General features: G+C 31.6%; 2 protein-coding genes across 3 annotated transcripts; both read right to left on the minus strand.

Moving 5' to 3' along the window:
- Positions 1-1,785: 1,785 nt before the first annotated feature.
- On the minus strand, positions 1,786-7,843 carry LOC144997112 (Glycosyl hydrolase family 47 protein). 2 transcript variants are annotated; one of them, XM_078956941.1, is made up of 17 exons: positions 7,672-7,843; positions 7,057-7,176; positions 6,806-6,898; positions 6,621-6,707; positions 6,431-6,521; positions 6,189-6,244; positions 5,511-5,583; positions 4,983-5,092; positions 4,735-4,785; positions 4,562-4,650; positions 4,387-4,468; positions 4,184-4,297; positions 4,028-4,107; positions 3,650-3,785; positions 3,380-3,450; positions 3,027-3,282; positions 1,786-2,126 (listed from the first exon to the last, which is right to left on the minus strand). In XM_078956941.1, the coding sequence occupies exons 1-17, from the start codon at positions 7,798-7,800 to the stop codon at positions 1,947-1,949; spliced, it is 1,818 nt and encodes a 605-aa protein (XP_078813067.1). In that variant the 5' UTR covers positions 7,801-7,843; the 3' UTR covers positions 1,786-1,946. The 2 variants fall into 2 exon arrangements, with proteins under 2 accessions (XP_078813067.1, XP_078813068.1); XM_078956942.1 differs by having other exon boundaries at positions 6,806-6,903; positions 7,057-7,091; positions 7,672-7,785.
- A 9,443-nt stretch (positions 7,844-17,286) lies between these two features.
- Positions 17,287-19,808, minus strand: LOC144998696 (rRNA-processing EFG1-like protein (DUF2361)). Its single transcript, XM_078958430.1, has 7 exons — positions 19,609-19,808; positions 18,935-19,064; positions 18,743-18,870; positions 18,495-18,633; positions 18,052-18,163; positions 17,908-17,971; positions 17,287-17,805 (listed from the first exon to the last, which is right to left on the minus strand). Exons 1-7 carry the CDS (start codon positions 19,768-19,770, stop codon positions 17,494-17,496), a joined length of 1,047 nt encoding a protein of 348 aa, XP_078814556.1. The 5' UTR covers positions 19,771-19,808; the 3' UTR covers positions 17,287-17,493.
- Between the last annotated feature and the right edge of the window lie 5,249 nt (positions 19,809-25,057).

Below are 25,057 nucleotides of genomic sequence, written 5' to 3' on the forward strand. Positions count from 1 at the left end.
TAACAAAGTTAAAACTTGGGACAAATTTGTAAAAAAACCAAGTTTAATAAAACCTAAGAAACCTGTTATAACATATACTGTTTTGAAAGTTAAATGGTGTTGGACTTCCAAAAGGATTTATTATTTTTTTTTTTTTAACGGTTGAGATATATATACCATTTGAACAATAACTGAAGGACCAATTTTCAACCTTAGTCCTTTATGCTTTTACGGTTTGTCCAAAATCATTCAATCTCTTACCTCAGTGTTGCATTGGAAATTTCTTTTAAAAAAAGTTTGCTTTAGTTGACCAAAATAAAATAATCAGTGGTTAAAACGCAAAGTAACCAAAATATAGTTGCTTTTATATATATGCGCTCCTTCTATAACAATACCACCTTTAATTTCTTCCTAGTATAAAATTATACTTAGAAAATGTACTTGAAAAGAACATATTCACAGTAGATTTTCAGATAAATGTCTTAATTAAAACAAGAAAATGGACAATTTATACTTTGATAGATTTTTTTTCAAAATACAATGTTATATAAGAAAAAATAAATGAAAGTACAATCGGCAATTGGAAAAATAATAATACATCATTGTAATAAAAACACACACAAAAAAAAATAAAAAAAAAATAAAAAGTAAAAGTAAGTAGCTATTTCCTACATTGAGGTCTAAGACAAGTAGCAAAAGGGTAAATGGCATCAACCGATTTCATATCCAAGATAGAGTAATTAAGGTGTTGTTTGTTTTTTTATCTACAGATCTTTTTGGCCTCTTCTGTTTGCGTCGTACATACCACATACAGATATTATGTTTTGCAGACTGGTTGTTTTTTTGAACACTGGAGACCTAAAAATGTATGTGCGTCCTCTTTTTGGCGTAGATGTGGACAATATTCTTCAAATATCTTCAGACTTCTTCTAGCCTAAAAACATATATATCTTTGTTTTTTTTTTAACTTAGATTTATTCCAACTTTATCTATAAAAACAATTTGAAAAAAAATTACAGTACTTAAAGAAAAAAAGTTCGACGACACAATCATAACGTTTGTGACAAATTTATAAATAAATATTTAATTAAAATAATGATCGTTGGAGTTGTTTATATTGATATGAAAAAAAAAATCTTAATATTGTCTTATGTATTTATGCAAAATTTTATATAACATTATTTAATGCAATATTGCTCATTTCTTGGGAAAAATATTTATGGATAATTTCTAATGGATTTAACTGGAAAAATAAAACGAAAATTTTGAAAATTTTCAGTTAAAATCAAATTTTATTTCCATCCATTTTATGTGTTTGATTCCGTTATCCCTAATTATAATATATAGATATAACTTTACAACCAAAACTTGTTGGGTTTTATCAAATATATACATTAGTTCTTACCATTTTATTTTTCTTGTTTTATACAATAATACATAAAAGTTGATATACATTGTTAATTATCTATAATAAAATCATAAAATTATTTAAAAAGTTTTTTTTTAAATCAGAGTAATTAGATTTTAATTTACTATGTTAACAAAACAAATAGTCTTCTTTCATGCAGACATTTACTCCATCTCTACTCCTGCAATTTGATCCATCTCTACTACTCCAAATTTGGTCCATCTCTACTATGCAAAGATATACGAATATAGTCCGCAATGCACTAAAAGACAAAAAAAAAATCAAGAAAAATCATATTACAACCTTCAAGAAAATGAAAATAATACCAAACAAAATAGTGCTACTCCTACTTTAATCGCAACTAAATAATCTTTAAAACTAGCTATATTAGAACCAAATAACACCAAAAAAAATTTAGTTTAAATTTTCAATATACAACACACGAGGGTATAAAATCCACCCTCGGGTAACCCAATGGCTCAATATCACAAAATCGATGTATATAATATAATCTACAAATTTAAATACTTGGAATCACACTTTAACAAATTTACTAGTTTTAATTGGTCAGAGTTGACTCCTCATTGACTTCATTTGACACATGAAGCATCACCATTGACTGGGTTTGACCAGCATCATTCTCTCTTTGGGCCGTGGGCCCATCTTCATGGACCGTTGGTGGTGAAGGAACATATGATAAACCGTACTTTTGCTCATGGGTTAGCCCGGGACAAAGCCCCTGAAACACATTTTTTTTATAAAAATGTTAAACCATTTAAAAGGAATTAACAATTTTTCTTTCATAAAAATGATAATTCATTAAAAAAAAAATTCATAATCACCTACTAATTCAAACTTCATAGTGTAAGGTTAAGGATCAAAAAAATTAATTATGTATAATTATTTAATAGAATAATTAAAGAGTAAATTACACGAATGGTCCCTATGGTTTACGGTAATTTACGTGTTTGGTCCCTAACTTATTTTTTTAACTCGGAAGGTCCTTACTGTTTGTTTTTGTTACGTACTTGGTCCCTGTATTACCTAAAAAGACTATTTTTCCTTAATTTTTTAATTTATTCAAATAAACACACCCTCAATCTCACACCCCTCACCTTACCTTACCTACCCCAACATTTTTCTCTATTTAAATAATAGTCTTTTTAGGTAAGACAGGGACCAAACGTGTAACGAAAACAAATAGTAGGGACCAAACGCGTAACAAAAACAAATAGTAGGGACCTCCCGAGTTAAAAAAATAAATTAGGGACCAAACACGTAAATTACCCCAAACCACAGGGACCATTCGTGTAATTTACTCATAATTAAATAGCATACGTATTTATAAATATTAAAAATAATCGATGTAAAATCTAGTAAATCTCAAGGACAATTTGGTAATTTTAACATCTTGTTTCAATAAATCAATCACATCATATGTCTACATCAGCACCATGTCAACAAAAAAAAATACAAAATTTCACAAAAATGAAATAAAACTTTTTGAAAAAAAACAAAATGTTTTTTGTGATAAAAAGACATGGAATGTACATTGGTATTATTTATCAATTTAAAAGTGTCAATGATTAGTTTAATTTAAAGATAAAGATAAAAGATAAAAATAAAAGTATATACTAACCTTGATAATTCCTGATATAGAAGTGGTTTTATAGAGACCATATTGAGTGACATAGCTTGAGGATCCAAGACTTCTTTGAAACCTACTATTATTAGTAGCTTGCATTTGCATGTCATCTTTCAAGATATAAGACCGAGGGTATTCTTGTCCAAAATTATTAGCTTTACAGTATGCTCCAAGATACAAACAATGTTCATGGGCTAAAGAAATTTTTGGTGTCATAGGCAAGAGGTGACCTTCAGTGCTAAAAATATACCTGTAAATGGAATCAATGTAGACAAAAAATAAAAAGGCTAAATGTCAGAAATACCCTTCTTTTTTTTAAACAGTGTGGAGCAATTCAAGAAACGCACTTGTAGGGCCCGTTTTCAACTAGGTTATCTGGGCCAGCAGCCAGATCAAAAAGAAGCCACAAATACTTGACCTACACAGCATCAAACATTGTCAATATCCATCATGATGAGGGCATTTATGTCTTTTTTGAATTTTTTATTATCCCATTGTCATTCATTAGTCCTCCAGAGTCCTACTCCGGTGTATGCCAGAAGACACAGTGTAATGCCAAGTGAAAGTGAAACAAAACAGCTGGCTAGGGGCAAAAAAGTAATTTCATCATATGATACCGTTTCAGCTAAAAAGAAGCTCTCCATGTGATCTTCCTGCTTGTGAAACTCAACATCTGATATGTGACAATATCCACAAGTGCAGCGGGCCCCATACTGTAAGCTTGTAACAATATCTCTTCCTACATCAAGATACCTGCACAACAAGGGTTATTGTTATTTTGGAGGGCATTCTTGTCTTTTTACTCACCCCCATTCTTGGCTGAATCCAAGCAAAAAATAGCAACATACTTGCATTTTTTCTTTTTTCTTTTTGTTTATTATAAGTTATAACACCACCATACTATTTCAAAGACAATAGATCTTACTTTCTAGGATGAGAAGGGCATTAACGTCTTTTTTCACAAAAATTACAAAAAATAAAATTATGTATGAAACCTTGGATCCCTGGTAGCTTTGTATAGCCAATAAGTGCTCTCTATAAGTTCTGGACGCAGAGGGTAGCTCTTCTGACCATGCTGTAGAACAATTTTCAAATTTCAAAACACAAAAAAGACGAAATTACCCTTTTCATAAAGTTAAAAGTTAAGTTACCTGAACAGAAAAGGAAGCAAGATTGAAGCCTTCTGGAGTGAATCCATATCTTTTCCATACACTAAAAAAAGCTGTATGTGTTCGAATAGCAGGATCAATATCCCCAGCTAAAACCTTCCAATTTCAGTAGTCAGATTTACAAAAATACCCCTTGACTTATAATACTTTATAAAAAAAAAATTAAAAAAAAAAAAATTTATTACCTGAAGACCTGGCCAGAATGCCTGTAGACTATTGAATAAAGGCCAAACAAGTGCAGCAGAATTCATGTTGACTTCTACATACCTACACATCTTTAAAAATTGTCATCATGTATGAATTTATCTTTTATAAAAAAAATAAATATAAAGAAAAAAACTGAAAAATGTAATATTTTACCAAGGGTCATGAAAAAGATAGTGCATAGCTGCTCCATAAGCTTCTTGGAAAATGTATAGATATTCTTCATCTCCAAATAGTAGATATGCCTGAAGGGATATTTATTTCTTGAATATAAAAAATTTATGCTTTTTGCTTTATATGTATTATTTGTTATAACCTTTTTTTTTTACCTTCAATAGATATTCATAGAAAGAGTCAATACTTGTCCCTATTCCAGCATCCTGAAAGAAATTTCATATGATTAAAAAAAAAGGAGCTTAATAATACATGAATTTATGTTTTGATGAAAAAATAATCAAAGGCTAATTGCAAACAATAGAAATGTAGTTTAATAATCCAAATACAAAGCTATAATTTTAACATTTCATAATAATAATAATAATAATAATAATAATAATAACAATAATAATTTATTTACCTTTTGTGTCCATTCTCCAGTGAAAACATCAATATGAGCACCAACTAAATTTATTCTTGAACGCCTTGCCCATATTCCTCTAACTGCATTCTTTGTAACTTCCTCAAAAACTAAAAAAAAAAAAAAAAAAAATCAAAAATTAAAAATTGAAAAAAAATTCACAATTTGTGCAACTTTGTAATCACAAGTATTTAAGGAAAAGGATGCAAGATCCATCTCATGTATAAAAATACAAAGCTTTGTAGGAATTTTAAATTATGTGGGCCCAAAGTTTGTTAGAAGTGTTTGATTAAATTTATAAAAATACAACTTTTTGGACAAAATTTTACATTTTTAGATAATCAGAGTGGAATATAAAGATGTTGAAATAAATACAAGACCTTTGAAAATGGAAATTGTTGCATTTTACAAGATGAAGAGGTTATGTATATTAAACTATTGATTATGTTAAGAAGTTGTAAAAAAAATATTTAGAGAAAAAAATTTATTTTATTTTTGGAAATTGTGAAAAAGAAAAAAGTGGCTTACTTGGATCATTTGTTAATCGACTAAGCACACCAAATTCTAATGTCAGAGTGCCTCCACCAGCTGTTGATGTTATCTAAATAAAACAAAATTGTAATGTCATAATATTTTATAAAAATTCAAAAAACAAATCTATAAAGTTTTAAAATTTAAAGAGGATATAGTCCTTAGGGAGAGATAGGTGCTTGTTCTTTTTTAAAGTAAGGATGTTTTAAAAAGGATTCAAGAAAAAATAAATGAGGACAAATTTGTAAAAGGTTAGGAGTTAATGATAAATATAAAAATCATTAACAGTTTCATAAAATAACAGGTTAATCTCAAAAAAGACCTTATATTTTGCTTTTTTTTTCCGGATTAAAACATCAAATTTACTTTTTGCCTGAAAAAGACCTTGTATTTTTCATTTTTTTCGAAAAAAATTGTAAAATGTGAGGGCTTTTTTCGATAAAAACTAAAAAAGTTGAGGGTTTTTTTCGGAAGAAAAAAAGAATACAAAGTTGAGGGCTTTTTGGGGAAAATACAAGGTCTTTTTCAGGCAAAAAAGAAATTTGATGTTTTAATCCGGAAAAAACGCAAAAAATATAAGGTTTTTTTGAGATTAACCCTAAAATAATTTGTTATATGTGATGATAAATATAAAAATCAAGGTAGCAAAAGAAAAAATAAATCATAAATCCATACCTTACTTTCATTTTCATCAACTCCATGCAACAAATTAACAGATCCAAATGGAATTCCTGCAGTAAATAGCTTCAAAAAGATCAGAAAACAAAAAAAAAAAAAAAAAAAAAAAAAACAAAAACAAAAACAAAAAAAACCAAAAACAAAAACAAAACAAAACAAAAACAATACCTTTTAAAAAATGTCTATTTGTTTAGCAAAACATCATATTAAATGCAAAAAAAAAAATTAAAAAAAAAAACCTGTTGGAGTATCAAATGCAGGTAATAATCTACGAGCTAAATCTTCAGCAAGATGAAGGAGTTCATCATCATATGAAGGAATACGCATACCCTGTAATAATTTTAAACTTTTAATTCATAAGTATTTTTAAATTTAATAAAAAAAAAAGACATGTTACAAAATTAAAATTTAAAAACTAAGAATTAATACCGTTGCATAATCACTTGCAATAAGATGAGCAGAAAGCAAACCACCAACAATTCGGATAGTAGTTTCAAACAAGGAAACTGTCTTGTTCTGAAAATTTGTAAATAAATACAAAATCATTTTTTTTTATTACTTAATCTATTTAATCAAATATACAAAAATAATAATACTAATTCCATGATACTCACAATATCAAATCTAAGATTTTTACTAATCCATTCAACAGAAGAAGTGAATCGATCTTTGTCACCAAGTAAAGCCAAAGTGTCTAAGGAGTCAATCTGTACTGGTGGAATTATAGTAAATTCATAAGTATATATATATATATATATATATATATATATATATATATATATATATATATATATTTTTAATAATAAAAAAAAGAGGAAAATGAAATTATATTTAATAAGAATGTAGATGTTATCATGTTACTTACCAAAGTTAGAGCATATCCACCAAGTGTGTCTTCTCCTTCACATGATAGAGGTTTTAATTCATCACGTGGGAAAGCATGATCCATATATCCATCAAATGCATGATAAAACATTCCACTAACCTAAATCACAAAAGGGAATTGCTTTCGATTTTTCTAGTTTTTGATACAAGTTTTATTATAAAACCATAGATTAAAGAGTAAAGAGTAAAGAGTAAAGACACCCTTCTCAAAGAGTTTCTTATCATAAACCAGTTCATCAGAAGAATATATTTCTGAAAGGGTTTCAATTTACCCAAACCCCAGCTAGACTTCATCTACTGTAAAAACCTTATGTTCATTATAAGGAATTTCATATTCTCATATGAATCAAACATGTTCTTAATCTTCGTTAATTTCAGAACGTCCAGAGGAGGGATATATAACGAATCAAAGGGCAATTAGGCGAAACGATAATTTCTTCCCGATTATCAAATCGAGAACATGGGATGTTCGAAGAAAAATGTGAATTAGTCAACAATCAACAATCACCATCAACGATTTCAGCTTTTAACATTAACAATATCAAATGGATGAACAATACACATGGGGAGATATATGAATACGGAAAAATCTTACCTCATCTCTCAGCTGTTTTGCTTCCTCAAAAGTCACACCTTCTGCTAAACCTCTAAAGATCAAACCATCGGAAATTATTACTACTATTGAGATTATGAGGAATGCAATCCGTGGTTTCGCGGGTTCCATGGATTTTATCCCTCACATTCAGAAAATATTTTAGCTGAATTGCTGATTAATAGGGTGCGGATCAAGCCGGACATTGTTTTGAGTAAATTACATAAATGGTCCCTCAACTGTTTACAAATATCCTTTTTAGTCGTTCAACTTTAAAATCATGTTCGTTTGCTCTTAATTTGAGGTTCTTTTTATAAATTTGTATGTATATTATGCCATTGTCGATATTTGTAAAAACTCGTGATTTAGTGCATTATAGTTAAAGGTAAAATGTGAAATAGACAAACTTTTGAGATGGTTTTTAACACTTTAAAGAAAGGAAGAGGACAATGCATGAGAAAAGTAATAATATAAGGGTTGAAAACGTCACAAATGTATAAAAGTAAAGATTAGAATTTGGGCCAAACATCAATGGTTTTAGGGGGGGCAAAATTTTCCAATAATAGAGTTTTCCTAACTATGATCCACCTATTAAAGGGGTGTTATCCATCGAAAAAGTATGTGAAAGTTAGTGATGCATATTTTAGGTTTATTAGGTCGCTTTTATGATTTTATTATGTTACAACCACCCGTAGAAATTACGGGCAAAAAATAATAATAATATTGGTAATTAAAAATAGTTATGAAATATCGTATATCTATAAAAATTTATTAAATTAATAATATATAAATTTTGTTTCGAATTTTATATTGATTATTTAAAATTTATAAATAATTAAAAATAGTTATGAAACATCATCTATCCTAAGTCAAGAACAAATGAAATATGGGATGCCATTGGGAGACAACAAATACAAATGAAGGCAACAAAGATTCTTGCAAACAATCGATTTCGAATGCCTTCAAAACAATATCCATTTGTTAACCTATCACAGTTACATAACTATCGATTATAGCAAAGCAAGAAGAAACAGAGAAAGGGCCGATTCTAAAGTTTGAAGTGAAATTGGTGTTGAAAAGCCTTTAAGAAAATGGAATTCAACATTGAAAAATGTATGAATCCTTGTTAAATTAGTGCCCCTTCAAACACTTAATTTCATTTGTTAGTTTGAGCATAAATTGTAGAAATGTTGAATTTTTCGTCGTTATTATCCCAGAAGTAAAAAATTAAGAAATATAATTACCTGTTTCAAGACCACAAACTTCTCAAGTAAAAGAAGAGAGGTTACTTACAATCGGAGCCGAAGCAATTAAGGAGAATCTGAGTTAGAATATACACGAAAATGATATATTTTGGTGAGAAAATTATGAAGTAAATAATAACGTTAATTTCTAAGATCCAGTTACCAAATAAGGAATTATCATATTGTTAAGATTTTATAAGATTTTTTTAGTAATGAGAGGTACATAGGGTTTGTATATCAGGAAAAAATAACAATCAGCTCAAGACCTCCAACTAAGTTCTTGTTTTGTTTACCATTATCTTTTTATGCATTTCCTAAGTACAATTTTTGGATTATCTCTCGTCTATATATGGGGAATGGGTATTATATAGGTTTTATGTAGGATTGGAGGTGTAGCATCACATTGAGATCAACAAAATAACTACTTCTCTTTTGGCTTTACGTCACATGGAAGGAGATGGAGCCATCCGGGTTTCGTTTAATGCGAAAAATCCATTTGCATCCTATTGGAGTGTGGGAGGATTTGGGTACTAGTTCCCAGGTACCATTGTGTAATAGAGCGTTGAACTCATGGTCCATGGTAGTGCGCCATTGAGGATCCTTTAGAGCTTGGGTATGGGTGGTTGGTTCGATGGTGTTCGAAATGGGGTGTAAAGTGGTGGAGTTAACAAATGATTGGTTGTAGTATTTGGTATTGGGTTTTCTATGCTGATGGGCAGGAAGCGGTGAGGCTGTGGGAGGTGGTTGTATTGTTGGTGATGGTGGATTAGAGTTGCTTGGAGATGGTGGTTGCTGGGTAGGGTGGTTGGTTCAGCCTCGGGTGCAACAGTGGAGTCGGTGATGGGTTCTGGTTGGATAGTATCGGCTGTAATGGGAGCAGTGAAGAGAGGAGGGGAAGGTGTAGGTGGCGGTGTTGTATTTGGAGAGGTGGGCAGGTCGTTAGTGTGTAGAGGGTTTTGTTCAAGTGTGAGTGAGTCGAGTGAGTGTCAGGGGTAGGGAGTATTTCAGGAAGGTTTTCGGTGGTATAAGGGAATGTTGTTGGAATGAACTCCACATGTCTGGAATGGTATAATTTTTTGTTTTGAGTATCATAGCACTTGTATGCGGACTTAGATGATGAATATCCGAGAAATAAACATGGGGCGGATCGTGGTTGTAATTTGGAGGTGGTATAAGGGCGGAGACACGGATAACATAGGCAACCAAAGGGCTGTAGTTTATGATAGTTTGGTGATTGGTTAAAGAGGCATTCAAAGGGGGATTTATTTTGGAGTATAGGTGTTGGAAGGCGGTTGATAAGGTACACGGCTATTTGGAACGCATGGGACCAGAAGGTTAATGGCATGTGAGCATGATGGAGGAGAGCTAAACCGGTTTCAACTATGTGACGGTGACGTCTTTCCGCAATACCATTTTGTTCGGGAGTGTGGGGTGGAGTTGTGTAGTGAGATACACCATGTTGTTGAAGGTAGGATGTAAGACCGATGTATTCACCTCCATTGTCACTAAATAAGGAGACAATGGGTAGCTGGAAGAATTTTTCGACTAACACTTTGAATTGTGGAAAGATGAGAGCAACATCACTTTTGTGAGCCAAAGGATATAGCCATGTATACTTGGTGAAATAATCGACAAAGATAACATAATAAGAGAATTTATCAACAGATTTTTGTACCGGTCCCCATACATAAGAATAAATGAGTTGAAGTGGTTTTGTAGCAACAAAGGAATTTTGACCAAATGGCAATTTATGGCTTTTATTAATTGAACAAGATGAACAATGAACATCAAACTCAGACTAAAACTTAAAACCTAACTTAGAAACAAGTTGCTTGAAGACTTGATGTGAAGGATGGCCAAGTTTGTGATGAAGAATAAGTGGTGAGGTCTTGGAGGTGACATGAATGGAATGTGTTTTAGGTAACTGAGTGAGGTAAACGCCATTAGTTCTCTCTCCTCGCATGAGTCGCGCCCCCGTGTCCAGATCCTTCACATAAAAATGAGATGGAAAGAATTCCACCGAAACAAGATTAGTATCACATAATTCACCAACAGAAACTAAATTCTTGTTTAATTTAGGAACATGAAGCACATTAGATAAAATTAATGGTTTGTGAGATGTGTGAATATATGAATGACCAGTATGTGTGATAGGTAAGCAGGTACCGTCACCAAGCACTATCTCATCGGGTCCTCCGTATTCCGACACGTGATGAAGGGAGGTAGGATCTGATGCAACATGATTGGATGCCCCGGTATCGAAAAGCCACTTTGGAGAGGCTGGGCAGGACGTGGTGACATTGGCAGTAGGCGGTAAAGTTCTGTTGCGGTCGGTGGTGATGTTATTGTCGCGGAGGAAGCGTGCTAGTTTCCGGCAATCCTTGGTGAGGTGACCTGGGATGTTACAGAATTGACAAAACTGGTTGCTTTTTGTGTTTCGGTTACCACCAGGGTTGTTATTGTTATTCCATTGTGACTGCTGAGAGCCACGAGACTGATAGGACGGTGGTGATCGAGTATGGCGATTGTAAGAGTTGTTACTGGATGACCTATTATTGAATCCTTGATTTCGGGTAGTGTAATTCACCGTGGTAGGCAGGATATCGGAAGGAGGAGAGGCTTCTTTGAGGCTACGTTCAAAGTCAGTAAGTTTGCCAAACATCTCTGAGTATTCGATGGGATTTTCTCGTACCTTGAGAGCAGCAACAATTGTGTGATATTCGTCGCTAAGCTGTGAGAGAATATGGACCATGAGGTCCTCTTCGGTGACGGGGCTCTGGGCAAGGGCCAGGGAATCGGCGATAGCACGCATATCCTGGAGAAATTCTGTGACCGATCGTGATCCTTTAGGGTTCTTCACAAGTTTAGATTTGAGGGAGATTATGAGAGACCTGGAAGTAGAGGCGTAACTAGAGCTGAGTCGATTCCAAGCCTCACGGGCTATTGTAGCAGATGACACCAGGGGTTGGATTGAATCTGAGCAACTCCCTAAATTGCACTAAAAATCATTTGATCCTTGCAGTACCATGGCCGATACTATGGATTTGCATTAGTTTTTCCCTCTTTGTCTGTGAGGGTGGTCGTCGGTGGTGCGGAGGTGAGGTGACCGTCTAGGTCAAGACTGATTAAGGTTGATTCAACGTGTTTTCTCCAAACCGGATAGTTGTTTGGCGTAAGTTTGATTATGAGGTGAGTGGAGGCGGTGATTTGAGCGGTAGTTTTGGAAGCCATCGTTGTGATTGTGATCGACTGATTTTAGAGAATAGGGTAGGATCGATTTGACTCGTATGAGCAAGATTGCTCTGATACCATCTAAAGTAATGCTTTGTTGTATTGAGAATTGAATGAGTACAAGATACGATTGGCATATATAGTCAAGGTTACAAACTGACTTAGAGATTATCTAGGAATATACAGCTAATTCTATTGACTAGGTTAAATACAAAATATGGCTTGGTAAATATACATATAAAGCACACGTAATAATATATCACTTAATAGAAGTAAGTTTATTTCTACTTCAACTTCACATGGTGTTTTTCCTTCTCTTATTAATCCACTCATTTGCATAAGTATAATAAATAATAATAATAATCATACATTAGGAAAAAGCTAATGAGTAGTCATGTTAGTTTTTGATTGTTAATTGCTTTGTATAAAATTTATCATTTATGTGAAGATGAGTGTATTTTGTGAAATTATAGTCCATAGTCCATTGACAATGTTAATGTTGTTATTAGTCCTTTATCCAAGGACTATTTGGTCAAATTTTGGATCCAAAAAGTCCCCATTAAAATGAGTTTGTTAGAATCAATGGCTGCAGAAAGTCATCAATAAAAAATGTTTTTGGTAAACTTTATTTATGAATTAATGAATATTTTTAACAATATGTTATTTTACTGTTTAAATTGTTGAACGAATAAAAAAATTAAATAATTTAAATACAAAAACAGAAAGAAAAAAATTGAATAAATAGTGCAACATATAGCAGTTGATGTCACTAAATGGCAACGTATTTTTTCACATTTTAGAAAAAACAGAAAAAAAATGATAACTTAATCCAAGGGTTTGTAGAGAAGGCAGTGTGACAAAAAAAGTCGAACGACCACGCCTCAAGAACATCTTATCAGCATAAAACCTTTGCAGTTAGGATTTGTTTTAGGATTGCTTCTTTGTCCTCTCTTCCTACGGATATATCACTAACAACCATAACTATGTGGACTCCACAGAGTGCAAGAACCTTTATTGCAGTTTCGATACATATCCCACTTGAGTCTCCTGAAATAACATCATAGCAAAAACAAAGTTCTCTTAATACTTTCATCAAACACTTGAAGGCAAAAATAGAAAGACAATTGGTTTTTTAATAGTGGTGGTATACATTTGAATTAAAGTGGAAGATGATGCAACATTGTAATTTTTGTTTTTCCTTTCAACTTAACAATAAATTACATGTGTTCATGCATGTTCATAAGAAAAGTATAAAATAGGGTAATGCTAAAGAATCAAAACGTATCGAATAATACATCTACATATTAAAATCTGAAGCTTCAGTTGCCAAATAATGGTCAACCACCGATAAAAAAACGACAAGAAAACATTTAATCAAGAGAGCAAGAATTTATAGAAACTAAACTCAAAAGAAAAAAACAGACATACCATCAATGTTTTTTATTTTTCTTAATTACCTTTGTCTGTCAACAAAATTTCTTACTTTTCATTCTTCATTTCTAATAGGTGTATACCCATAATCCGGACCTCTGAAAATAAATATAATTATAAATATATTGATAGATAAAATATAAGTATATGATTTTTTATTTTCCCAATCTTATACAAATAGTAGGGATTAAGCTTTGCTTAAGAATTTAGCATCATCAACAACAATTACTAGGAGATGTTAAAAATTTCATCCCCAAATTAGATTAATTTTTTTGAGTAAAATGTATGAAAGAAAGATTAAAAAATTAACACTATCATACTAATATCTTTTTTTCTGATTCAACAAAGTAAAAAAGGCACGAAGGAAATAAACATAAAGCATAGTAGCTTTACTCTCATTCAATAGCGCAACAGGTCCCAAGAAAAGACCCACCAAGAAACATAGCACAAACCTTAGAAATTTAACAAGAAGATGAAAAGGCAAACAAACCTCTTGTCATTATTACTCTAGTTGCCCATTGACACCCATTAAGTTTGAGAGAGGGAAGAGAGGATATATTTAGGGTTACTTCTGGTGAATGAAATGATAACAATCAAGAGAGACAGAAGGGATGAAATTTAAATTTAAAAAATTGAATCCCGATATCCTATTTGGTAAGAAGTGTGCGAGATCGGAGGAGATCACAAAAATTCATGGTCAAATAAATATCTACATATAATTTACGTCAAATAAATATCTACATATAATTTTTTTTTCTACTTATTGCTTTAACATTTTTTTTTAACAGCAAATCTAACCTACTTTTAAACTATTCTTTAAATATAATTATTTTTTTCTACTTCAAATTGGTTATATAATCACAAAACATATCAATGCTCTTTACTTGCAATCAAAATTGTAACTAAATTTGTACATTTTCTTACAATATTGATAATCATGATTTAAAATTATATTTAAGTTTTTAATTTAACAAATAATCACTCTTTATATTGATTATAAATTATCTAATTCATATAAATTCTAGATTTCTAATACAAACATATACTTAAAAAACAAATCAAACGATGGTTATTATTTATCATTTTGGTTCCATCAATCTACTAACGATATTTCTACCACTATGACCCATAACAATCCACATATGCACATCTATAACACCCATGGTAACCGAATTACTCATCACCCTACAAAACAAAACCACAAATCTTTTTGTAAGTCCAAGTTTAATACAAAATCTAAAAAGAAAGTGATTGAAAAAAATATAAAACATAAGCCAAGATATTATGAAGTTAGTAACCTTATTAATGTAAAACTGACTGTTGTACGATAAAAATTGTTCATTACGACATATGATTTGAGGAACATTGACTTTGTTCCCATCATGCATTTTGGACATCACTTGTGCTTCAACCGATATTGGAATTTCGACTCAAAATGAAGGCTCTCCTTCCAAGATAAGTAAACTACAATCCTTTTAATACTAATAACATTTTTCATTTATGTCACACTAATAAACCAATTAATAATCATTAATTGAAAATTCTTTCAATATATGTAGTAGTTAAAAGATAAATTGAAGATGTTTGGATGTTTCAAATGAATAAGGATAAAGGATAATGGTTTATATTATAATTAATAGATATATAAACAATAGATAGATCTATTATATATTATTCTTAAAGAGTTATAGGAAGAACAAAGAAAGTTTTAAAATTATTTAATGTATTCATGATAAAACCGGTTATTATAATTAATTACTATTGTTAACTAATTTTAAATGTTTTAATTTTATGTCTATGTAGATGTTTTTTTTTAATTATTTGCACTTATTTAAAACTAAGTAACCAATTTATAATCATTGATTTTTTTTTTTGAAAAATCATTAAAATTTCAAATACGAAAAATATATTTCTTTTATATTATAGTATAGATTAGGCCTAGTAAAACAATATAAGAGTGGTCAACAAGAAAGATCACAAAATCATCTAAAGAACTATGATGTGATTTTAAAGAATTCAAATACGTTTCAAGGTATAAATTTTACTATTGTGGTAGGGGATTCAAGTCTTTTGGAAATATATATATATATATATATATATATATATATATATATATATATATATATATATATATATATATATATATATATATATAAAAAAGTGGTTGAGGATTTAAGTTTTACAAAAAAAATAAACTAAAAAAAAAAAAAAACAGACTGTATCATATGAGCGGCTCATGTTTGCCCACCCCAAGGCTCATATGGGAGATCAATCGCAGAACACTAATAATATTTTGGGTGTACCAGGTTTGAACTTTGGACAAAAGATTTAGAGTTAGAAGTATTATTAGATGAGTGTTTGAAAAACATAAATATGGTATTTAGACAATTCAACCTGCGTTTTCAGAAAAATCCAACTCACTTTTGTCTTTCCAAGTTATGAAAGGATTTATGCAACGAGCCAACTCGATAGACATACAAAGTGGGCCAATACCTTAATAAAAAAAAATAATTTTGTTGATAATAAGATGATACGATTCTAACGTGGTACTCAAGACCACCGTGCTGTAAACGAACAAACGAACACGAACAAAGTCTTCTTCATGTTCGTTCGTTTAAGTTAGCCAAACACGAACGGATAAACGAACGAGATTTTCTTGTTCATGTTCGTTCGTTTAACAAATTAGTTTGTTCATGTTCGTTCATTTATGTTCTTGAACATGCTAAATGAACATAAACGAACAAAGATAAAAAAACACAATTGAACATATATGAACATAAACGAACATATAATATAGCAATATAATAAAAAATAATTGAATATAGATGAATATAAATAAACATAAACGAACGAACATAAACGAACTTAAATAAACATCATAAACGAACGTTCACGAACATAAATGAACGAACGAGATCATTGTTCATGTTCGTTCATTTAACTAAATGAACAAAATTTTTGTTCATGTTTCTTCATTTATTAAATAAACGAACATAAACGAACTTTCCACCGAACAGTTCACGAACGGTTCGTCGAACGTTCAGTTCGTTTACAGCCCTAACCACCATGGCCCGACCCAACAACAATGAAGGCCGATCCAGATGATAAGAGAAGCCTGCCTGTTATTTGGATTGAATCAACAATAGTCACGTGGAGAAATAAATATTGGATCATGCAACTGCCCATCAAAGTGGTTACCTTTTCTTAGAAGTCCACGTTTAATGCTTCCTAGTTTGTAGTATCATTTCATGCACTTTATCTATATATAATTGTAAGCTTCACGTTTGGGAAGTTAAGCAGAAAAGTTATTGAAATCATTATGTTATTTTAGTATGCCTTCTTCATCTTAATTCTTTGGAGATTAGTCATCTCGAATTGGCTCCTATCATAAGATATGGAGAGGAAGTGACAATGCTGGTGCAAGGGATGGTGTTATTTCTAACTAGTGATTTGTACACAAATGATAAAACCAAATGAAATTTCTTTGCATCTTACTTTTCTATTTTTAAGAAGAAAACGAAGATGATGTTTGAAATGTGAAAGATGGGGAAACTATAACCTGAGGGGGAAAAAAGTTTAGATACATCATCTTGGGGACGATATAGATGATCTTGGAAAGGCAGTTAAGTGACCCACTTGTAACCATGTATTATAATATTTAAAATTCGATTTGTATCGGTTTCATAATTCGTTTTTTTCAAAAATCAACACATTCCAAAAAAAGTATTAACTTGAAAATTAACATGAAAAATCCAAGAACAATTTCGTACAACCGCGAATATGATTCGTTTACACTCTATAAAGAAATCAACTTTCACAAAACCTTCATTTCGACTTACAAATCTTTTAAAATTTATAAAAACAAAACAACATTTTTTTAAAAAAAAATTTAGACACCATCATAATTCATTAGCATGAATCAACCCTGTTGCTTCTTCTTCTTGGGTCGCCTCTTTCTTTTGGGTTTGCGAGCATCCGAATTGGAGCTCAAATTACTCCCGCTATTACCCGTGCCCGACTCCACGGGTCGCCGGTTATTAAAAAACGGGCGTTCGACACTTGTCGATGTATTACTGGATGATGACATGTCAACTCTACGAGACGATGATGACATGTCAACCCTATGAAAGGATGATGATGATGTGTTCTTGTTGAACGATCTCATGTGATTTGGATTTTGATTATTTGATGCCCGAGGAGGTGGCATGAGTGCACGTGCCGAAATATGTCTCTATTTAAATTCAATAAACAAATTAATAAATTAATAAAAATAAATATATTTACACGCCTTTTAATACAGTATACAGTACAGTACAAGACAGAACAGGCTAACCTGATTTCTTTCATCGCTGGACATACCGGAAGCTGCTTTTCCAGAAGCACTAGATGCTTGTTCCCTATAAAATGTTTTTATTTTTATATAAAAATTTTAAAAAAAAAAAGTTTGGTGTATGAATTGAGAAAAGACGATTCTAACCTTGCACTTTTATCAGTCCACTCATCATCTGCATCAGCTTCATCACTTGAGCTTCCACTTTGAAAGAAATCATCATCACTTAAATCCAACCCATCGTCTTCACTTCCAGTTTCTGAAACAGTTTATTGTAAGAAATAGCAACCTACTTTCAAGTATTTTCTTTATTATAATTTATAGCATCCTACTTTCATTTTTTTGCTTTAATTTTATTTTGACAAAATTGCAAAAACAGTCCCTGTGATTTGTCGAAAATTGCCATTTTGGTCTAAAAGGTTTCGGACGAGCACCACCGGTCCAAAACTTTGATTTTGTTACAAGTTTGGTCCAGAAACTTTTTATAATGATGGGTTTACCCTTGCAAGGGCAAATCTGTCATCTTAAATATTTTTTTAAAAAAATGGACGAAACTCTGAAACAAAAAATGAAAAATAGAAATTAATTACCTTCCAAATCTTTCCCACTAGCTATAGCAGCAGCTATATTTGCCTTGATTTGTGTGCGTAAGCTGTTTCTCTTATTAACAGTCTCTGTATTATCACCTTTTTTAAATAATGATACGTATTTTTCTGCCTTTGGAAAAAACTGCAGATTCAAAATCAAAATATTATTATTATAATTATAATTTATAATAAACAAATGAATGAAAGTGCATTTAACCTTATTTATGATTGCATAAAAGAGAGATTATTACCCTGATATACTCAAGATCTTCTTTCAATTTGGAAAGCTGGTCAGCCAGCTCAGCTTCTTGAGCCTGCCCGGATGCTGCCCGCTGTTGTTTCTCCAAACGTCTTATTCTTCTCTCAACCTTCCTTCTTTCTGTTAAACAAAACATTAATGGAAATACTTTGCTATTTCTTGAATTTAAATGAAGAAATTTTACCAAAAAATTTGATCTTTCTGTAACGCAAGAATATTTTGTGTTCCAAAGCAAGATTATCCAGAAGCTGTTGTTGATTCTTCAATCCTTCTAATTTCTTTGTAAGGGCTTCTTTCACTTCAGGCCTTGTGTCCTTTAAATATATCATGAAAAGAAAAATATGGGCTTATTTCATCCAGTAAAGAAGGATCAAATAACTTTAAGGGAATAGAACTGGAATTTAACAGAAATCGTGAAACTTTTTGAAATCAAATCCAATGTATGTGAATGGTATAGCAAAAGATAGATATGAATTTGGCGTCTCTGTCAAAAGTGATTGTCTTTGGAAGTTGGAAACCATGTAGTGTGACAAACTACTGAAAATATGTTGGTGATAATGGTGTATTATCAAGTTTTCGCTACCAAAATACCATTAATATCAAGTTTTATGCAGTTATCGAATAATCTACGGAGGATACATAATACGCATCAATCTGAATGTAGAAAAGTGGCGTATTAATATATTATCAACACATCCAAAGTGTACCTCTTTGTTTTGAACAGAGGGAGGACATGATAAAATCTAAGTACATATTTTATTATCCAAAGAATCCGAACAACAATATCTACACTTGAGCAAGAGGTTATTGCGTTTTCTATAGACGAATTTATCTGAAGAAACAGTGTGTACAAAATACCTTACGAATCATACGCTCCGTAGAGCGAATCTGGCGTTTTAGAGAGACGAGCTTGGCTTTAGGTTTCTTCTCGACACCCAAGGCTTTTGGACGGTGATTGGTAGCTTTATTCACCGGTTTCCGTCCGGCGACCCGTCGCTTGTCGTAGCCACCGTGTGCCATCTCTGCGTTCTCCTTTTAGGTTTTCATTCTTTTCCGTCGGATGTATATGCAGAAATGTTGCTACATATATACAGTTTTGGTCCCTGTACTTTGCATAAGTTTTAGATTCTGCTAGATTATAATAACGACATCTTTTATGTTTTCTTCAAAAACAACCATCGTCAATCACTCAATCTAGAGAATGATGAGAAATTTAAATAAGAAAAAACTGTAATTTTGGTACTTAGTGGTTTCATAAAAATTTTTGGATGAGGTTCAAAACGTTTATGATTTGCATGGAAGATCCAAAAACAAAACTTCTTTTGATTTTAGTCTAAAAAAAACTTGAAATGACGGTTATGTATTTTCATTTTCATTTTTGTATTTTTTATAATTAATTTAATACCATCCCCACCCACCTCCACCTCTCTCTCTTTTTCTCTCTCTCTCTTTATATATATATATATATATATATATATATATATATATATATATACACACACACACAATAAACATACACACTTTTGATTCAGTTTCCAAGTCAAACCGATGGCGAAATTAGCACACACTTATGAAATCAACATTAATTTGTGTGTATTTGTTTATTTGTTGAACAAGGAGGAAATTATCTCAAAAAGTTAGTGCACCTTGATTTTAGATTCAACACACATGTTTACAGATTTAGATATTGTTTCTGGTGGTGAGGCTCATAAAAAATTGTTGGTTCAACCCCAAAACATACATTGTTATCGAACGATCTGATGAGGAAGACTCCTATCGTTGATGCAAGTTCATCACCACCCCTTCCCATCTTCTTCTTCCTCACCTTTACCTTTAGGAAGTTAGTGCACCTTTTGGGTCGTTTTGAATGCTTATAAAGAATATACCATAAATGTTTCACTCTTTAAAAATAGCGGAAGTCTTATAAAATCAATTTTCAAAAACAAAAAATCATTTGTTTTATTGTCACACCCAAAACCGAGAACGGCGGAAACGTTCTGGCGCGGAGGACGTCATGTAATGTATCACAACAATGCAAAGTAGTAAACAAGCAACAACATCATCCATTGCATTAATAGTATAATTTTAATTACAAGTGTATTCTTTCATAGTAATAAACAACATAATGAATACTCAAAATAAAAGAAGAGGCTTGACTGCTCCGTCTTCACAAAACCTGGTCGTCGTACCTGCCTATTTGTGACCTGAGAATACAAGTTATTTTGAAAGCGAGTATCAGCAATAAAGCTGGTGAATTCATAAGTATTTATGTGTCTTTGATTTGTAAAACTGTAAAGAAAGACTTGTAAATGTTTGGAGAAAAGTTTGTATAAGTATGAAAATGTTTGTAAGTAATTGTAAACGTTTGAAAACCCTAGAAAATCCCAACTTTCCTACTAGTATAAAAAGTAGTCTTCTACCAATACCCAACTATTTTGAAAGTATGCATCCCTGTAAATGTGACGGTTTTTCCCTTGTATAAGTATTATTATTAAAAAACTATAGTCTACCTCATCGTTTATGTGTATGTGTCATAAAATAAAGGTAATAAGGAAAATAGTATATCTATATCAAATATATTCTACCTCATCATTCGTGTGAATGTGTCACAAAGTAAGGGTTAGAAGGAAAATAATATAAAAACTAAAATTGTATCCTTTTGCACTAGGATATTCACGGCGTGGTAACTCGCCGAACAGTACAACCGTAGACACCCATCGATGTGCATTTTCCCTACTGTAGCTAACAGCCTTGGGGGTGGAATGGTAAGTCTCGAAACGTATGTAATAGTATCTATGTAATAGTATCTATGTAATTGTATCTCTGTAATTGTATCTCTGTAAATGTATGTCTTGTAATTGTATGTAATCGTATCTCTTCATATAGTATGTAATGTATTAGTATTTCTGTAATTGTATATCTTCATATAGTATGTAATGTGTTAGTATTTCTGTAATTGTATCTCTTCATATAGTATGTGATGTATTAGTATAGACTCATGAATGAACTGACTCTTGTGTGATTCTTTGTACTGGTAATAGTAAGTAGTATCTCCTAACTATACTTATTATAGTTACTAGTAATGTTCGTGTATAACCGAAAGCATGCCTTTGCTACCCAAAGGTACTGAACTGACTGATGGAACTTTTATGTCTACATATGTATACATGATATATAACTAATATTTAGACGATATTCGGACGAATAACCGATACCCTAAGGCCACATCCAAACGAGGAAAAGGAATTAAAGTGAGCTAGCCGTCCTAAGTCCTTTAAACATTACTTATATAACTATACATATATAGGCATGCATTTGACAATATAAAAGTATAAAAGAAGTTTTGTAAAACCATTGAAAAGTTTAATAACTAATAAATGATGACTTGATGTCAGTTTATAAAACGATTTGAAAGTAGTTTGTTTGATAAGACAGTTTTAAGTATAAGAAAACCTTTGTTTGAAACACAATTGTAACAGAGTTTGAAAGGAAACATACAGTATGTCCGATAATTTGATAAAGAGTTTTAACATGTAAAAACGTTTGAGAAAGTCATTTGAAGTACTATGTTTGGTAAAACAGCTAAAAGTGTAGTAAATCCATTTGTATGCTAGTTATTAATCACATGCGATTGATATAATAACTATCATGATTCAACCTGTATTCCCCCATAAAAGCATTTATAAACATTTAAAAACATTTAAAAGGTTAATTAAGGGGTATGAACTCATCTGCAGTGAGTGGATCGTATGGAAGTGTCGGACAAGTGCTTGGTGTCAAGTGAAAACTTAAACACACACAATGATCCTAATAACATATAAAGACATATGTATATAAACAATTAGTGATTATAACACTAATTAGACAAGTATAAACACCCTAATGTGTGGAAAACACTTTGTTCAAAGTGTTAGGAGGCCATTGGATTGCAACAAAGGATTACAAGGCATTGTTATTGAGTATATGGTCCGTTGACCATACTTAATGGAGTTTACGGCCCAGGGGAGTTTACTCCTGGCCATAAACTCTCTAATGGGTCTCCATTTGAGGCTTAAAGGCAAGATGTCTTAAGTGGTTAAGTGTTCCAAGGCGAAACAAGAGGCTAGGTGAGTTTAAGGTGCAAGAAATGACCTTAACTTGTGTTTACGGCCTAGGGATCACTTCCCCATGAGTTTACGGCCGTAAACTCATGGTGTGAAGTACCATTTCGTTGTTTGAGGTTCCTAGTTCAATGGTGGTTGGTTCTGGGCTAAGTTCTAATCATTTGGAAGGACAAGAGGGCATCATTGCTCCCTTAAAGGGAGTTTACGACCTTGGGAGATCCTTGGCCGTAAACTCTCATTCATCCATTGATTCTTGATGTTTCTAAGCTCTAAACATGTTAAACCTAGTGTACAACGAGTTAGAACAAGAGTACTTACGATCTAGGAGCTTGAATGGTCAGTTTTGGCCAAGAACACTAGTGTGTGTTCTTGGTGAAACTTGAAGATCTACACAAATGGAATGATTTCACGGATGAAATCATGTAAGATCACTAGTTCATGTAAGATATCAACTAGTTAGGGCAAGAAACTTACGAGTTTTGAAGATCGGGGACGAAGATCGGGATGATAGTTGAGAGGATTTCAGCCAAGGGAAAGAAAGGGATGAACAAAATGGCCAACACTTCATCATATAAGAGGAGTTTACGGCCCAAATGGAGTTTAAGCCGTAAACTCCCTTGTGGTGGCCGTGAACTCTTGATCAAGGTGTTATAGGCCTGTTCTTTGAGCTATAACTTCAGCAGATAAACCCCGACACTTATCCCTTAAGTGTACAAGGCTCAAAACGCTCAAACAGACTCTAAATTATGCTAAATGATAGCAAAAATGAGTTTGACTTTCAATGAAGTGCTTGATTGTACAGGATAGAAAATTTCGGGTTGTCACATTTATAGTAAGGTCCAGGCGTGATTTAGTCACTATCAAAGACAAATTATATGTAGAATGTCTTTGGCTATTTAAGTCCAAAATGTCATATGCAAGTGATCACCATCTTAGCTGGTTGTGATGCATCTTAGGTTATAGGCCTCAGTGGTTGAGGTCAAGAGTTCGACTCTGTGCTGAGCACGTTTGGGGGATTTTTCCTGGATTGGTGCGAGTACGATTCTTCGTTCCCTCTGGTGGTGAATGCTGCACCTCTTGGTGGCCCGCCAGACATTCCTGATCCTTCGGATCGAGTTACCCTCTGTCTATTTTTCGGTTCTAAAAAAATGTTATATTTAAGGGGTGGTTGGAGTTATTTATTTGAAACTAGGTTAAAACCCGAGCAAGCCATGGGTAAGAAAAAAAAAATGAAATTGATAATTAAAAATAGTTATGAAACATCTAATATTTATAAGAAAAATTATTAACTTAATAACATATAATTTGGGTTTAGATTTTATAATAATTATTTAATAATAATCGTTATTATAAACCTTTATATGTTATACGTATTTAATATTTTACTGAAAGACAATATAAGATCATATAATAATGACACATATTAACGAAAGTAAATTTTTTTTTTTGAGTGAATTATATCATATTTATATATAATATTTTCTTTTATGTGCAGATCTACGGGTTACTGTGGAAGATATAAAAGACAAAATACATTTTTAACATTGGGTGAAATATGGATGTAGAATGAACCATGTGGAAGATATAAAAGACAAAATACACTTTTAACATTGGGTGAAATATGGATGTAGAATGAACCATATGACATGAGTCCTTTATTAACTTATTAGTTATGATACTCATGTGTTACATGAGTTTATTCAAAAAAATAAAAATAAATACGAAGATATAAAATTTTTAAAAGTTTGAATTTATAAGAAAGTAGAGAAAAATATTTAGCTATTATAATTAAAGTGTTCATTTCTCTTTTAAAATATAAATAAATAAACAATTAAAATAATTGGATTTAATTTAGAAATTTAAAAATTATAAGGAAAGTTGCACTAATAAATTTGATATTTATTTATTATTATATTTATTACATTTGAATATTATATTTAATTTAATAAAATATTAAAAAAAATTACAAAATGATACATTGATATAATTTAATCTAAAATTATAAAAAAATGACATGTGACATAATGAATAAGAGAATGACAAGTGGTAAAAATGGTTTTTATTTATTAGAGTAGACTGCAGTTTGATACCGATAATAAGGAGTTTTAAGCGTTTGAAGATTTAGATATAATGATTTCATAAGTATTTATTGACTTAAATAAAGAGTGTTTGATAAGTTATTTCCTAATTACACGTATAAGCAC

This window comes from Lactuca saligna, chromosome 5 (genome assembly GCF_052625555.1).
Source record: "Lactuca saligna cultivar CGN05327 chromosome 5, ASM5262555v1, whole genome shotgun sequence".
Lineage (NCBI taxonomy): Eukaryota > Viridiplantae > Streptophyta > Magnoliopsida > Asterales > Asteraceae > Lactuca > Lactuca saligna.

Coding starts and splice junctions, on each gene's coding strand:
- LOC144997112 (XM_078956941.1), bottom strand. CDS start 7,800: ATGGAACCCGCGAAACCACGGATTGCATTCCTCATAATCTCAATAGTA. Junction 4,469..4,561: donor TATCTTTTTCATGACCCTTG/GTAAAATATTAC, acceptor AAAGATGTGTAG/GTATGTAGAAGTCAACATGA. Junction 4,108..4,183: donor TTGCTTCCTTTTCTGTTCAG/GTAACTTAACTT, acceptor ATTGTTCTACAG/CATGGTCAGAAGAGCTACCC.
- LOC144998696 (XM_078958430.1), bottom strand. CDS start 19,770: ATGGCACACGGTGGCTACGACAAGCGACGGGTCGCCGGACGGAAACCG. Junction 18,871..18,934: donor CAGAAAGATCAAATTTTTTG/GTAAAATTTCTT, acceptor TTTGTTTAACAG/AAAGAAGGAAGGTTGAGAGA. Junction 17,972..18,051: donor TGGACTGATAAAAGTGCAAG/GTTAGAATCGTC, acceptor AACATTTTATAG/GGAACAAGCATCTAGTGCTT.